The 13,298-nt window shown below is 41.7% G+C and overlaps 1 protein-coding gene across 2 annotated transcripts in view; it reads right to left on the bottom strand.

Annotated features, from left to right (window-relative positions):
* The window catches only part of asnsd1 (asparagine synthetase domain containing 1), a 29,210-nt gene extending 16,383 nt beyond the window's left edge, over window positions 1-12,827 (bottom strand). For both annotated transcript variants that reach the window (XR_010975393.1, XM_068035612.1), the window contains exons 1-5: window positions 12,693-12,827; window positions 8,590-8,643; window positions 5,881-5,956; window positions 2,411-3,992; window positions 301-482 (exon numbers count right to left, since the gene is read on the bottom strand). Coding sequence is in view for 1 of the 2 variants with exons in the window: in XM_068035612.1 (XP_067891713.1) it covers window positions 301-482; window positions 2,411-3,868 (1,640 nt within the window). In the remaining variant the exon portion in view is untranslated. The remainder of the gene's footprint in view (window positions 1-300; window positions 483-2,410; window positions 3,993-5,880; window positions 5,957-8,589; window positions 8,644-12,692) is intronic.
* Window positions 12,828-13,298: the final 471 nt, after the last annotated feature.

The following is a 13,298-nucleotide window of genomic DNA, read 5'->3' as shown; positions in this document are numbered from 1 at the left end:
TACTCTGCCCTTTGACTTTATTATTGAATGCGGATGGTTGAGACTGCTGTTCTGAGAAATTAATTAAGATTGTCTTTTTAATTTTGGATTCACAGTAGCTGCCCATCTAGTAGACTTGCATCTTAAATGTGTCAGGGCACTATTAAAACTCAAGAATTAAAGGTGCATGGAGAGGGTTCAACCTTATTCTGCTTCATCTTTGTATCTTCAATTTTAAACCAGCTAACAAGATAATTTCTATATAATAGCGAATTAAATTACATTTTATTACTTCAACACTCAAAGTTAGCACAGACTTACCTTGCTTCTTTTCCATGGTCTCCAATGACTCGGTCATCTCTTCCAAGATTACGTGAGGAGATGCGACCAAGTTCCATCCCCAATTCTTTGACCAGGCCTTCAAAACCCGATGTTTTGTAGCGGACACGATGACGGGAATAACCTGCAAGTTGTTCATCAGCTCCTATCCCAGTCAATACCACCTAAGAATAAACATTAATTAATATTGTCCATAAGAGTTTCACTCCTGAATCTTCTAACATTTAAATTAAAATGCACTGTACTGTCCCAGAGACATAATTACTTTGGATAGTCAAGCAAACTCTCCTTTAAACATACTGTATTTGCACAGGACAAGAGCAACTTAATTTTGGGTATTGAGGCTTCAGATTACAAAATACTGTATTTAAACCTCAAGTTAATATCTTTTAGCATAATTGGGACATGTGCAGCTTTTTAATGCATTAAGGTCAACTTTGAAACCCATTTAAATTATTGATGGAGACTTTTATGGGTTACATGATTTTTGCAGCATTACACAAGGTTGTTTTGAGGAAGATGTTATGGACAGAGACAGAATGGGGACTTGAGCCAGTTAGGAAAAAAATACAAAGTAGAGGTTGGTAAAATCTCGGTTACAGTTCAATACAAGAAGCATTTAATTAGGTGAGGTGGGTGTGTGTGGGCAATACTGTAAGTCAGGGTCAATTACAGAAAATCAGAGTTCGTGGTATTGGCAGCATCACACCTTTACATTGGAGGGTAACCCTTCAAAAGAAAAAGGAAATTTAGAGAGAATGGCCTATTAGTATAATGCAAAATACAGCAACAGCTTTATACATAGTTCTTTGGAAGTGCATAACAATTTTAAGAGAAGGGAAGAACACCAGAAGTACCACACGAAAGTCAGTGGTCGTTGAATGCAGGAAAAATAAATTGGCATTTGTGAGGTCTGAAGCAAGATAGTCTTGACATAAGGCTGGATTTTACTTTAGGTGGGCAGGAATTTGCCATTGAAGTAAAAGCTGGCGGCAAACCCGCTTCCACCTAGCCTGGGGATCCGTCCCGCATTTTACGGGTCCCCGGGCTTTAATTGTCCCGAGGCGGGACTTCCACCCGCTTGACGGAGGAAGTCCCGCCTCAGTGAGCTGCTAGCAGTGCCACCAGGAGCAGTGGCCACTGCTGGGACTGCAGCACAGCTGACGACATGGAACCAGGAGGGAAGGCAAGTTGGGCATGCCTCACCAGTGAGATCGGTCATACCCTGGTGAGGGTAGGGTGGTCGTTTGAGGGGGGCGGGGGCGGAGGGGTGGGGGGCGTCTTGGGTCCCGGGGGTGGGGGTTGGGAGGCTGGGGCAGCCCTCAATTGGGCACCCTCCCAGCGCGCGGAAAGGCCGGCAGCTATCACTGGGCGGCCTTTCACATCCCCTTCACACCCGCTTGCCACGGGTAAAATACCCATGGAGGCGGGCGAGGGCCCTTAACTGCTTGACTGCTGTAAAGTTGCCCAGTGGCGGGAGCGGGGCGGGTAGGCCTCCCAGAGTCTCCAGCTCAATATTACTCTACCCCCACGCCACCATCCGACCCGTTGGGGCAACATAAAACTCAGCCCGTAGTCTTAGAACGAGATCAACCCAACATCATGGATGGCAGCACAGAGGAAAGTTTAAATTCCCCTCCAAAAAAAACTAAAGGAGAACTTGGGACAAAAATTGTAATTCTTAGATGCCTAAATCCCCCAGTGTGGACAGATCAAAAGGAAAATTTACTAGAAGACGTGGTGGTAGTGTTCTGAGCACAATAATATTATAGACAATTATTTTACTCCAGATCTGTGCATCTGTCAGATTACTTGTAAGGGCCTCACTTGAGTTTAGGATAAGTTTATTTAAAAGAATGTTAAGTCCCTTAACAATAATGTGGAATACATTAAATGGAATGTGCTTTCCATGGAAGTTTCTTGTCTTTAAATCATCAGTTAAATAGAAAGTGACAGTAAACAGCCACACAAAAGAGAGATGCTGTGATGCTCTTTCAGGAGAGAGTATGCAATGAATGAATGTATGGATAATTTTACATTCCAAATGGTGAGCGTAATTTTTTTTTTTTTTAAAAGAAGTTTTATACCACACCTTTGCAGTGCTGATGTACGGTTGGATTTCTCCATTACTGGTGCTGGTACCAATACCTCGTGCAGCAAACCACACTGCGCAGCCAATGCTGTCATCCAGTACGGTGTCTAAAGGTTGCACTAAATGGCTAATCCGCTGTTGTCTCATTTCCTTCAGCTCTTCTAATGTGATATTGATTTCTATAAAATTCCAACTTCTGGAAGGGTTTATAATTTGCAACTCTTTTAAGCCTGACAGTCCAGTGATCCGGTCAGGCACATTAAAAGCAGTCTGCTCTTTCTCGCTGCCATTGTCACATTTTCGAGTTTCCTCTTCAGGTGCACTGGAGGCACTGTTTTTCTTCTTTTGCTTTATTGAAGTTTTCTGTTTTTTCTGTTCCTGCTGCTTAAAGGCAACATTCAATAGATCAATAGATTCATCTGGTGGAATATGATGGTCAGCCAAGGCTGAAAGAACCATAGAATCAACACCTCCGGAAAAGAGAATGGCAACTTTTGCTTTATTAGAAACTGTGAACTGAGCTGAACAGTCAGGGTGATTTTGGCATCTCGGTAAGAAAAGCACTCGCCGTCTAACAGATTCACTTAAAACATCAATAAACTGATGAACTAATTTCTTCTTGTGTTCATCTGAAAGAAAAACCTTAACATTTACTGAAGATGTTTCACAAACTGCAGTATCAGCACATGACTCTGGAATATTGTAATTCATAGGAGTGATGGGTGCCATGGGGAAAAGTTTAGATTCATTCAAAAGCACAGAAACAAAATTAGGCAGTTCTTCAGTGAACTGAGCTTCATCACCTAAATGTAGAGTCTTGAATTCATATTCAATGGACCTATGTTTCCATGGATACCATGTTATTGCCAATGAGTTGGCATTGGATTGTTTCTGGAGATCAATTTTGTAAAGTCCACATGCTGGTACTTCCTGCCAGGGAACACTTCCACACTCTGGAACAGAAGTACTCACTGATGTAAGAGTAAAGCAGGAGTTTTCAGCATTCTTAAACTGCCACAGTAAACTGCGCCGACCAAAAAAGTCTCGACCAAACCACAAGCAGTGACTGGATGGTTGGTAGTATATAAAAGCCCATGGTCCTTGAACAGATGAAAAGACAGAGAGAATGGATTCTTCACTCTTACATAAAGACAAATGCTGAAGAATAATCCGAGTGTCATTGTCTTCAGGTCCAATTTCAATTCCTCCAAAAACCTCCCCATTCCAAAGGAGGAGGTTTCCCTGAGTATCCTGCGTTGGCTGTGGGTTTAGACACCCTCTCATATGAAGCACATGACCAGAGAAAAAGCAATTATAGCCCAGCTCAGGTACTGCTCTGGATAACTGTTGGCTACAGTTAGGACCTCTCCGTCGAAGGCTTTCAAGCATATCCTTTCCCAAAATATCAGGAACATCTTTCTGAGGCGCTAAAACTAACCTACAACAAATGCCACACATTTTGTGCTTTTCAATTTACCCATTAACATCAATCAATAACACAGATGTTGACACTGCTGTTCATTTCTTCATTTTTCAGAGTTTTCTAATTCCTGGTATTCTTTTTTCATCTCATCAAGGGCACCTGTAAAATTACACAGTGATTATTGGATTATTTGGATGGTACATCATCTAACCTATAACAAAGGAATACACAAACAAATATCGCTTTCATAGCAGTTTTAATACAAAAAGGTACCAACGTGATTTGAGTTTTCCAATGATTTAAGCAGGGTGAACATCCCTTAAGTTTAAAAAAAAGTTCGCAGAAAAACAAACTGCTGTTTTATTCAATCTTTTCAGCTTAACAGAAGAAGCAAATTTCCCTCTTCACAGACTTGCACCAACATTGGAGGATGCAAGAATAAACAAGTCCTTTATTCTAGCTATGACATTTATTGACCAAAATATATATGAACACATCAATCTTATGAAAAGGAGAATAGAAATATTTATCAAACATTTTAGTAATTACCTTGGCTGTTACACACATTTAGATATTTAAGCATATTATCCAGTCCTTTGAGAAGTGCAATATAATTTCTTCTAAAAAGTAAATCTATACTGTGATTAATTTTCCATTAAATATATTACTAGTTTCAGTTTGGTGCCTTCATCAGGATTCAGAGCTATGAGATACAATAATGGAACTGTTTATCACCAACCATATTTACTTATGTAACCCCTGCTAAAACAAGTACAATAATGCAGCACATGGAGTAATAAGATGTTGGACTGCACACGCCTCAGCTCAGCCAGAGGGCACAACAAGCAGAGGCCATTTGCTACTCCACCAGAAAGAGTGACTAAACAAGCGTATATTTGAAATAACAGAAAGTGCTGGAAATACTTAGCAGGTCTGACAGCATCGGTGGAGAGAGAAGTGCATCAGAGGTTCACCAGACTGATGCCTGGAATGGTGGGATTGTCCTATGATGACAGATTGAGGAGACTCGGCCTGTATTCCCTGGAGTTTAGAAGAATGAGGCAATCTCATAGAAACTTAGAAAATTCTTAAAGGGATAGATCGGGTAGATGCAGAAAAGATGTTTCCCCATGGCTGTGGGGTCTAGAACCAGGGGACACAATCTCAGAATAAAGGGCAAGCCATTTAGGATTGAGATGAGGAGGAACATCTTCACTCAGAGGGTGAATCTTTGGAATTCTCTGCCCAGAGGGTGTGGCAGCTCAGTCACTGAGTAAGTTCAAGAGAGATTGATAGATTTCTAGTTGCTAATGACATCAAGGGATATAGGGGTAGTGCAGGAATATGGCATTGAGGTAGACGATCAGCCATGATCTAGAATGGTGAAGCAGGCTCGAAGGGCTGAATGGCCTACTCATGCTCCTGTGTTCCTAGAAGCAGAGTTAACATTTCAGGTCTGTGATTTTTCACTCCCTTTGCCTTTTATTCCATGGCATCTCTGTCGTTAATCTCCCCTGCCCCATCACATACCTTCTCTTTTGTTCTTCTTGCCCCTTCCCCCACTTTCATTTGCTCAAAGCTCATTACATTTCTAACTTTTGCCAGTTCTGATGAAAAGTCATAGCTCTGAAATGTTAACTCTGCTTTTCTCTCCACAGGTGCTGCCAGACCTGCTGCGTATTTCCAACATTTAGTTTTTATTTCAGATTTCCAACATCTGCAGTATTTTGCTTTTATTTAAGCATAAGTTCGAGTAAACTTGGTCCACTCTTGTGCAGCTGTTAATGACCAACTCAAGATGGAGACTGAAAGTGTTTGAGAGCTAGTCATCTGACCATCCTCTCAGATGAAAGGAATGCTGTATTAAAAGGAATGGCAGAAAGCAAATAAACAGTGGAAGGGGAAAAAAGGCCCTAATATGTATGTTGCACCAATATAAAAATCAAGGTGCAAAAGAAACGCACAACAGATTCTGCATTGTTGGAACATATGCACCATTTTATTCACCCACCACATTTACAAAACATCCTTAAAAGAAATAACTTACATTTACATTCACTTAGAGTCTGGGTTCGATCCGCTGAGAAAAATATATTGCTGTTGGGCTGCTGCTTATAAACTTTCTGAAATAGATTAAAAGTAAAAAAAAGTCAAAATGAATCTTGGAATCACTTTTTTACCCATGGGTGTTTGTCAGTCCAGGGGTTGATAATTGTAGGTACATTGTTGTCTGTTCATTGTTGTAGTAAAACAAAAAACGAATTTCAACGTATCTGAATTTTATATTTGACTTTTAAATCTCCTGTTAGGATCCTCATTTGAATGGTAGGAGCTACAGTTCCCACTGATTTGCCCACTATATATGGTGGACGCTAAATCCATCTGAAATTTGGCTGGAAGGAGCGGCGGTTTGGGGGCTGGCAGCTAACAGAGAATGTTGAGATAAAGTTGGGCACATTGGCCAAAAGGGTAAGAAAACCCCTTTTGCACAACCCTCCGCCTCCCCCACTGATGGACAGCTCCCACTACTGATTGCACTGTGAGTGGGTTTTTAAAAATTCTTTGTGGTGCTTATTTTTTTTAAAAAATTTTAAGCCTGGAGAGAGTAAGCAGGTAGTTCGGGTTCCAGATGATCCAGAGCTAATTGACATCATCTGTATTAGGTAAACAACTGATTGAAGCTGCCTGAAATCTTCATCAGTTCTTTTGTACCTTAAACAACTATGAAAGTGGCAGTGTAAAGGGCAAAGAGAGGGGAGGAATTCCTGAAATGTGTACAAGAGCTTTCTTGATCAGTATGTGATCAGCAGTGCTTGATCTAGTTTGCGGAAAGAAGTGATCAAAACAGCATTAGGTTTGGAGTAGCTATGGAAGAGGACAAGGAAAAATCGAATGTGAAAATATTCAACTGGAGGAGAGCTAATTTTAGTTAGCTGAAAAGTCCTCTGGCCCAGGTGGACTGGAATCAAAGATTGGTAGGTAACGTAGTAAATAAGCAATAGAAGGCCTTCAAATCGGATATAGTTTGGATACAAACTAAACACATTCCCACAAGGGGAAAGAAAGGACATCGAAAGTCAGAGCTACCTGGATGACTAAAGGTATAAAGATTAAAACGAAACAGAAAAATTAGGCTTATGATAAAATGTGAGTTTCCCAAATCAGAGAACCAAGCTGAATACAAACAGCACAGGGGACAACTGGAAAAAGAAATAAGAAGGACAAAGAGAGTGTAAGAGAATAGTTTAGCGGATAAAATGGAAGCTAACAGTCTTTCATAAAAATTTAACTCATAAAAGGATAGGTAAATCAAGGTCAAGGCTAATTAGGATCCAAAAGGAGATCATCTTTGGAGGCTGTGGTACTAAATGAGAACTTTGCATCTGTCTTTACTGAAGAGGATGTTACCAATGTCAGAGTAAAGAAGCAGATTGTAGAGAAACTGGATAGGATAAAAATTAAACCACTTAAAAGGTTTGCAGCACTCAAAGTGGAATGCAGCCCAAGTTGCTGCGGGAAGGGCAGAAATTGTGGTAGGAGGACATAAGGACATAGACTGATGGCATGGGTAGACAAATCGCAGATGAAATTCAATGCAAAGACTGAAGTGATTCATTTTGGTAGAAATAATAAGAGACAATATAAACTAAATGGTACAATTTTAAAGGGGGTGCAGCAACAGAGAAAACTGGGGGGTGTATATACACAAGTCTTTGAAGGTGGCAGGACAAGTTGAGAAGGTTGTTAAAAAGGCATACAAGATCCTTGACTTTACAAATAGAGGCAATGAGTACAAAAGTAAGGAAGGAAGTTTATAAAACACTAATTAGGTCTCAGCTGGGTATTGTGGCCAATTCTAGGCATCACACCTTTGGAAGGATGTCAAGACATTAAAAAGGGTGCAGAGGAGAATTACAAAGAATTACACCAGATGAAGAACTGGGCTTGTTCTATTTAAAGCAGAGATAGTTAAGGAGTGAGTTGATAGAAGTGTTAAAAAATCATGAAGGCCTTTGTCAAAGTAAATAAGAATAAACTATTTCCAGTGAAAGAAGGGTTCATAACCAGAGGACACAGATTTAAGAGCACTGGCAAAAATATCAGAGGCAATATAAGGAAAAAAATTACGCAGCAAGTTCAGGTTGAAGCAGATTCAGTAATAACTTCCAAAAGGGAATTGGATAAATACTTGAAGGGGGAAAATTTGAAGGGCTATAGGGAAAGAGCAGGGAAGTGGGGCTAACTGGATAGCTCTTTCAAACATCTGGCACAGGCGCATGATGAGCCAAATGGCCCCCTTCTGTGTTGTATCATTCTATGAGTCTGTAAGCACTGTCCAGTGATCACTGGCTAATGCTCAAGAGTGGGACCTCTGGGTGATTTTTCCTCTCTGAAAGCCAGGGATGCTGAAGCCATTTGCAGCTGTCCAACTGCCATCCCACCAACCCAGCAGAGACTAAAAATCAAACCTGCGACCTTCTGGTCTTTATGACCATCATGGCATTTAATTCTGAATAAACCCAATATGTGTGTCTCTATTAGCTTTATTGACAGATTAGACCAAACATCTAATACTTCAAGTTTTCCTGATTTACTTCTCATGTATTTTCATTTATATCTTATTCCATCCTTCTGAAAAACTACCCATTTTAGGACAGTTTATTTAACTAATACTGTACTTTAAAGACAATCATCACATTTATGCCACAACCTAACCTCTAAGTATTAACCCAAGATTTGCATTTCATTAACTTACCCGACTTTTCTTAAGGTTGGAGAGCTCATCAATGACAACATTTTGTTCTTTTATCTATTAAAACAAAGTTACATTTGACACTGAAATGACAAGATAGAAACAAAGAATTGTAGTTGCGTAGACATTGCAGTTCAGCCAAAATGTCAACTTAGGGCAAGAACTATTCTTTAGTGTATGTCGCAACATCATAAACCATGCTTTTTGAATGTATTTATGCTGTTGCCACATGTAATTAGAACAATTATTCAGTCCTTTTAACAAAGACACTGTACTTCACTTTCTCAACAGTAGATGGAAGAAATATATTCGAATCATAGAAAGTTACAGCACAGAAGGAGGCAATTTAGCCCATCAAGTCCATGTCAACTCTCTACAAGAGTAATTTAGCTAGTCCCACTTCCCGGCCCTCTCCCCATAGCCCTGCAATATTTTTCCCTTCAGGTGCTTATCCAATTCTCTTTTGAAAGATATGTTGAATCTGCCCCTGCCACCCTTTCAGCAGTGCATTCCGGATCGTAACCACTTGCTGCGTAAAAACGTTTTTCCTCATGTTGCCTTTAGCTCTTTTGCCAATCACTTTAAATCTATGTCCTCTGGTTCTCAATTCTTTTTTTGCCAATGGGAACAGTTTCCCTCCATCTAATCTGTTTAGACCTCTCATGATTTTGAACACCCCTATCAAATCTCCGATATAACGATCACTCTTCCTGCTTCCACATGGTTACCTCTGGTGTCCCCCAATGATCTATCCTTGGTCCCCTCCTACTTATCATCTATTGCTGCCCCTCGGCAAAAGCACAGCATTAGTTTTCACATGTATTCTGAAGACACTCAGCTCTACCTCATCACCACCTCTCTCAACCCTTCCACTGTTGCTAAATTGCTCATCAGACATCCAGTACTGGGTGAGCAGAAAATAAAAATAAGTGATGGGAAGACTGAACCCATTGTTTTCGGTCCAAGTTCCAAACTCCGTTCCCCAGCTACCAACTCCATCCCTCTCTGGCAACAGTCTGAGATTAAGCCAGTCTGTTCACAACCTTGGTGTCACATTTGACCCCGAGATGAGCTTCCGACATTATATTCGTGTCATCGCTAAGACCGACTATTTGCCCAGTGTCTCAGATCATCTGCTGTTGAATCCCTCATTCATGCCTTCGTTACCTCTAGACTTGACTATTCCAACACACTCCTGGCTGGTCTCCCACATTCTACTCTCCACAAACTTGAGATCATCCGAAACTCTGCTGCCTGTATCTTAACTCGCACAAAGTGTCATTCCCCTATCACCCCTGTGCTTGCTGACCTACAATGGCTCCTGGTCAAGAAACATCTTGATTTTAAAATTCTAATCTTTATTTTCAAATCCCTCCATGGCCTCACCCCTCCCTATCTCTGGAACCTCAAGCCACACAACCCTCCCAAATATCTGAGCTCCTCTAATTCTGGCCTCTTGAGCATCCCTGATTTTAATCACTCCACCATTGATGGTCGTGCCTTCTGATGCCTAAGCCCTAAGCTCTGGAATTTCCTCCTTAAACGGCTCAGTTTGTTACTTCACTTTCCTCCTTTAAGACCATCCTTAAAATTTACCTCTTTGAACAAGCTTTTGGTCACCTGACCTAATATCTCCTTATGTGGCTTGGTGTCATATTTTGATTTATAATGCACCTGTGAAGCACCTTGGGACATTTTATTAGGTTAAAGGCGCGACATAAATACAAGTTGTTGTCTCTATAACATCCTCCTACAACCAACCATCTCAAGTTCCAGCCTTGTACATCCCCAGTTTCCTTCACCTCACCACTGGCGACAATGCCTTCAGCTGCTAAAGCTCTAAGCTTTGGAATTCCCTCCCTAAATTTTTCTGTATCTCTCTCTCTCCCTTGCTTTGACACTCTTTTAAACATACCTCTTTGACCAACTGCCCTATTACCTCCTTATGTGTATAAAAGCAAAATACTGCAGATGCTGGCAATCTGAAATAAAAACAAGAAATGCTGGAAATACTCAGCAGATCCGGTAGCATCCGGTGGAGAGAGAAGCAGAGTTAACGTTTCAGGTCAGTGACCCTTCATTAGAACTGGCAAATATTAGAAATGTAACAGGATTTAAGCAAATAAAGTGGGGGTGGGGCAAGAGATAACAAAAGAGATGTTGATAGGACAGGGTCACAGAGAATAACTGACCAGAAGGTCATGGAGCAAAGGCAAACGGTATGTTATTGGTGTCGGGAAAGACAAAGCATTAGTGCAGAGAGGGCGTTAATTGACAGAAAAATGAACAGTCCTGGCCCAAAGCACAAACATGAAAAAAACCAGTGGGTAGGCACAGCAGAGACAAACTAAACAAACTAAAATAAAATAAACAAATAAAGAAAACTAAAAATAAAAAGGGGGGCCCGTCATGCTCTGAAATTATTGAACTCAATGTTCAGTCCGGCAAGCTGTAGTGTGCCTAATCAGTAAATCAGATTCTGTTCCTTGAGCTTGTGTTGATGTTCACTGGAACACTGCAGCAATCCCAGGACAGAGATGTGGGCATGAGAGCAGGGGGTGTGTGTTGAAATGGCCAGCAACCGAAATCTCAGGGTCATGCTTTCGGTCTGTGCGGAGGTGTTCCGCAAAGGAGTCCCAATCTGCGTTTGGTATCCCCAATGAAGAGGAGACCACAATGTGAGCAGTGAATACAGTATACTATATTGAAAGAAGTACAAGTAAATCGCTGCTTCACCTGAAAGGAGTGTTTGGAGCCTGGGATAGTGAGGAGAGAGGATGTAAATGGCCAGGTATTACACCTCCTGCGATTGCAGGAGAAGGTGCCATGGGAAGGGGACGAGGTGGTGGGAGTAAGAGAGGAGTGGACCAGAGTGTCACGGAGGAAACTATCCCTTCAGAAAGTTGACAGGAGAGGGAATGATGTGTTTGGTAGTGGCATCACGCTGGATGTGGCAGAAGTGGCAGAGGATGATCCTTTGGATGTGGAGGCTGGTGGGATGGAAAGTGAGGACAAAGGGAACCCTGTTGCAGTTCTGGGAGGGAGGGGAAGGGATGAGGGCAGAGGTGCGGGAAATGGGCCGGACACAGTTGACCGCCCTGTCAACCACAGTGGGGGGGAATCCTCAGTTGAGGAAAAAGGAAGACATATCAGAAGCGCTGTCGTGGAAGGTAGCGTCATCAGAGCAGATGCATCAGAGATGGAGAAACTGGGAGAATGGAAAGGAGACCTTACAGGAGGCAGGGTGTGAAGAAGTGTAGTCGAGGCAGCTGTGGGAGTTGGTGGGCTCATAATGAATATTAGTAGACAGCCTATCGCCAGAGATGGAGACAGAGAAGTTGAGGAAGGTAAGGGAAGTGTCAGAGATGGACCATGTAAAGGGTGGAAGGGTGGAAATTAGAAGCAAAGTTGATAAAGTTTTCCAGTTCGGGGCGGGAGCAGAAAACGACACCAATACAGTCATCAATGCAGCGGAAAAAGAGTTGGGGGCTTGGTGTCAAATTTTGTTTGATAACCTTCCCGTGAAGTGCTAAGGGCCGTTTTACTACCTTAAAGGTGCTGTATAAATACAAGTTGTTGTTAGATTCATAGAACGCATACAACTCAGGAGGCCATTTGGCTCATCGTGTCCATACCAACTCTTTGTAAATGCAACTCAGCTAGTCCCACTCCCCCGCCTTTTCCCTGTAGCCCCCCAATTTTTTCTCTCTTCAGATAATTACCCAAATCCCTTTTGAAAGCCACGATCAAATCCGCCTCCATTACTCTCTCAGGCAGTGCATTCCAGATCCTAACCACTCGCTGCATAACAAAGTTTTTCCTCATATCGCCTTTTAAAATGTGCAACTATCAGTTAAGTACCTGTATATACATATTTAAATAGATATAAATATTTATACCAGGCTTTACATTTGAGAAACCGATTCAAATTGTGTTAACTGGACACGTTACACTTGTCAAAATCCGCGATACCATAACAGTGAGATTCTTCTAACACCAAAGGAAGCGGTTTGCCACCTTGCACCAAGACAGGCTTCCCAGGGTGCGGTTACCCCGGGTTACAGTCCTTCCCGTTGCTGCCCAGGCTACACTCATGGGAATCATACCTGTTTATTCAACTCTTCTTTCCGGGCTGTCTCACTGCCTTGTATTTTATTTGGAGCGGCCTCCATCACCACAACTTAAACATCCAACAGCTGCTCTCTCCAGATTCTTCTCATGTGCGACTCCCGGAAGTACACAGAGACTGCATGCATGCGCGGTGGAAACGTTTGCCAGACTGAGCTCTACAGCGCCGTCAATGCTGAGCAGCTTAGGAGGACACATTACATCGGAATGCGCAACAATGCTGGACTATAAAAGGGGAGGGCTTCTGGTGGAGGCAGATCTGCAGCACAACAACCAATGCATCTGTTTTGTGTTATGGCCCAAATGTGAACGGAATTGCGGTATAGATACTCAAACCACTGATGAATATTCTATAATCCCATGTAGTAAGAGCAGCATTTGACCACTCAGTCACTGTAAATCAACTCCCCTGATCGGAGTTCATATGTAAAACAAACAGCAAAGTCAAAAACAAATGAAAAATCAGAGAACGTAGGAAAAGCACTGAATTAATTTCTGTAATAATTATTAAAAATAGCAGAAATAAAACCAATCGAATATTCAATAAAATAAGGAAGATTCCAGAAAATTGAAAAATGCAAGAA

The sequence above is a fragment of the Heterodontus francisci genome, chromosome 7, assembly GCF_036365525.1.
Source record: "Heterodontus francisci isolate sHetFra1 chromosome 7, sHetFra1.hap1, whole genome shotgun sequence".
NCBI classification, from domain to species: Eukaryota; Metazoa; Chordata; class Chondrichthyes; order Heterodontiformes; family Heterodontidae; genus Heterodontus; species Heterodontus francisci.
The sequence above is the reverse complement of the archived record's forward strand: the minus strand, read 5'-3'. Positions and strand labels throughout refer to the sequence as shown.